The sequence below is a fragment of the Oncorhynchus gorbuscha genome, unplaced genomic scaffold, assembly GCF_021184085.1.
Source record: "Oncorhynchus gorbuscha isolate QuinsamMale2020 ecotype Even-year unplaced genomic scaffold, OgorEven_v1.0 Un_scaffold_541, whole genome shotgun sequence".
In the NCBI taxonomy this organism is placed as follows: Eukaryota; Metazoa; Chordata; class Actinopteri; order Salmoniformes; family Salmonidae; genus Oncorhynchus; species Oncorhynchus gorbuscha.
The window spans coordinates 99397-102500 of NW_025745368.1; the positions used below are offsets into that span (position 1 = coordinate 99397).

At 43.7% G+C, this 3104-nt stretch overlaps 1 protein-coding gene across 2 annotated transcripts in view; it reads right to left on the minus strand.

Annotated features, from left to right (window-relative positions):
* Positions 1-1782: 1782 nt before the first annotated feature.
* The window catches only part of LOC124018541 (dachshund homolog 1-like), a 117423-nt gene continuing 116101 nt past the window's right edge, over positions 1783-3104 (minus strand). For both annotated transcript variants that reach the window (XM_046333873.1, XM_046333874.1), the window contains exon 11: positions 1783-2413. In XM_046333873.1, the coding sequence (XP_046189829.1) occupies positions 2376-2413 (38 nt within the window). In that variant the 3' untranslated portion in view covers positions 1783-2375. The remainder of the gene's footprint in view (positions 2414-3104) is intronic.

A 3104-nucleotide genomic window follows, 5' to 3' on the forward strand; every position in this document is an offset into this window, starting at 1 on the left:
GAGGGACTGATGGGTATTGAGGGACTGATGGGTATTGAGGGACTGATGGGTATTGAGGGACTGATGGGTATTGAGGGACTGATGGATATTGAGGGACTGATGGGTATTGAAGGACTGATGGGTATTGAAGGACTGATGGGTATTGAGGGACTGATGGGTATTGAGGGACTGATGGGTATTGAGGGACTGATGGGTATTGAGGGACTGATGTGTATTGAGGGACTGATGGATTGAGGGACTGATGGATATTGAGGGACTGATGGGTATTGAAGGACTGATGGGTTTTGAGGGACTGATGGGTATTGAGGGACTGATGGGTTTTGAGGGTATTGAGGGGCTGATGGGTATTGAGGGGCTGATGGGTATTGAGGGACTAATGGGCATTGAGGGTATTGAGGGACTGATGGGTATTGAGGGACTGATTGGTATTGAGGGACTGATGTGTATTGAGGGTATTTAGGGACTGATTGGTATTTAGGGACTGATGGGTATTGCGGGACTGATGGGTGTTGAGGGACTGATGGGTGTTGAGGGACTGATTGGTATTGAGGGACTGATGGGTATTGAGGGACTGATGTGTATTGAGGGACTGATGGGTGTTGAGGGACTGATGGGTATTGAGGGACTGATGGGTATTGAGGGACTGATGGGTATTGAGGGACTGATGGGTATTGAGGGACTGATGGGTATTGAGGGACTGATGGGTATTGAGGGGCTGATGGGTATTGAGGGACTGATGGGCATTGAGGGACTGATGGGCATTGAGGGACTGATGGGTATTGAGGGACTGATGGGTATTGAGGGACTGATGGGTATTGAGGGACTGATGGGTATTGAGGGACTGATGGGTATTGAGGGACTGATGGGTATTGAGGGACTGATGGGTATTGAGGGACTGATGGGTATTGAGGGACTGATGGGTATTGAGGGACTGATGGTATTGAGGGACTGATGGGTATTGAGGGACTGATGGGTATTGAGGGACTGATGGGTATTGAGGGACTGATGGGTATTGAGGGACTGATGGGTATTGAGGGACTGATGGGTATTGAGGGACTGATGTATTGAGGGACTGATGGGTATTGAGGGACTGATGGGTATTGAGGGACTGATGGATTGAGGGACTGATGGGTATTGAGGGACTGATGGGTATTGAGGGACTGATGGGTATTGAGGGACTGATGGGTATTGAGGGACTGATGGGTATTGAGGGACTGATGGGTGTTGAGGGACTGATGGGTATTGAGGGGCTGATGGGTATTGAGGGACTAATGGGGTATTGAGGGTATTGAGGGACTGATGGGTATTGAGGGACTGATGGGTGTTGAGGGACTGATGTATTGAGGGACTGATGGGTATTGAGGGACTGATGGGTATTGAGGGACTGATGGGTGTTGAGGGACTGATGGGTGTTGAGGGACTGATGGGACTGATGGGTATTGAGGGACTGATGGGTATTGAGGGACTGATGGGTATTGAGGGACTGATGGGTATTGAGGGACTGATGGGTGTTGAGGGACTGATGGGTATTGAGGGACTGATGGGTATTGAGGGACTGATGGGTATTGAGGGACTGATGGGTATTGAGGGACTGATGGGTATTGAGGGACTGATGGGTGTTGAGGGACTGATGGGTATTGAGGGACTGATGGGTATTGAGGGACTGATGGGTATTGAGGGACTGATGGGTATTGAGGGACTGATGGGTATTGAGGGACTGATGGGTATTGAGGGACTGATGGGTATTGACCATTAGAAGACATTAGAAGACTGAGACAGATGAGAATAGTTTGTATTATTTTTTCATCTATCTGATCTACTGCATTACAATACACAATACAATGTCTTTACTTTATGTACATGGCATTCCATGGGTCAGGAGTCCTTTCCCTTTCATCTGATATACAACAATGACCAAAGGCCTAACTGTCATTGTTCATCACTAGAATAAACAGCAAAAACAAATACTGTAATGAAACATTGTATCAATTTATATACAGAAATAACGTAATAAATTAACCTCTAGATTTAGCGACCTTCGTGACATTATGCTTCAAAAGATTGAAATCTTGTAAAACTTGAGCCAGGAATACAAGTCAAACATGGGAAGTGGATTTGTCCTTCTCTGAGCATTCAGGCTGGTTTAAATCAAGTAGAAATATCTCTCCTTCAGTTCCACTTTGCTGTGATTGTGTTTCTGTGAAAGACATTGGTATTGCACGTAACACTGTTATCACAATTCTTTGATTATTTTGTTCTGTGTTGTGTATTGTCAGTATTTTGTGACAGTGAAACGTCCATGATGTTGCTGCTGCAAGTCCCTGGAATCTCTTCAATGGTGCTCGAATCGATCTTCTCTTCTCTCCATGTTGTCTTCAATACATCACTGTGGTTTTCAGGAAGAGTCTTCCATCTGAGGAACAACAGGTGAAAAACAAATGGTAAACAAAGATAGTAAACTAAGATGGTCAACAACGATAGTAAACTAAAGATGGTCAACAACGATAGTAAACTAAGATGGTCGACAACGATAGTAAACTAAAGATGGTCGAAAACGATAGTAAACTAAGATGGTCGACAACGATAGTAAACTAAGATGGTCGACAACGATAGTAAACTAAAGATGGTCGACAACGATAGTAAACTAAGATGGTCGACAACGATAGTAAACTAAGATGGTCAACAACGATAGTAAACTAAAGATGGTCGACAACGATAGTAAACTAAGATGGTCAACAATGATAGTAAACTAAGATGGTCAACGATAGTAAACTAAAGATAGTAAACTAAAGATGGTCGAAACAACGATAGTAAACTAAGATGGTCAACGATAGTAAACTAAAGATGGTCGACAACGATAGTAAACTAAGATGGTCGACAACGATAGTAAACTAAGATGGTCAACAACGATAGTAAACTAAAGATGGTCGACAACGATAGTAAACTAAGATGGTCAACAATGATAGTAAACTAAGATGGTCGACAACGATAGTAAACTAAGATGGTCAACAATGATAGTAAACTAAGATGGTCGACAACGATAGTAAACTAAGATGGTCGACAACGATAGTAAACTAAGATGGTCGACAACGATAGTAAACTAA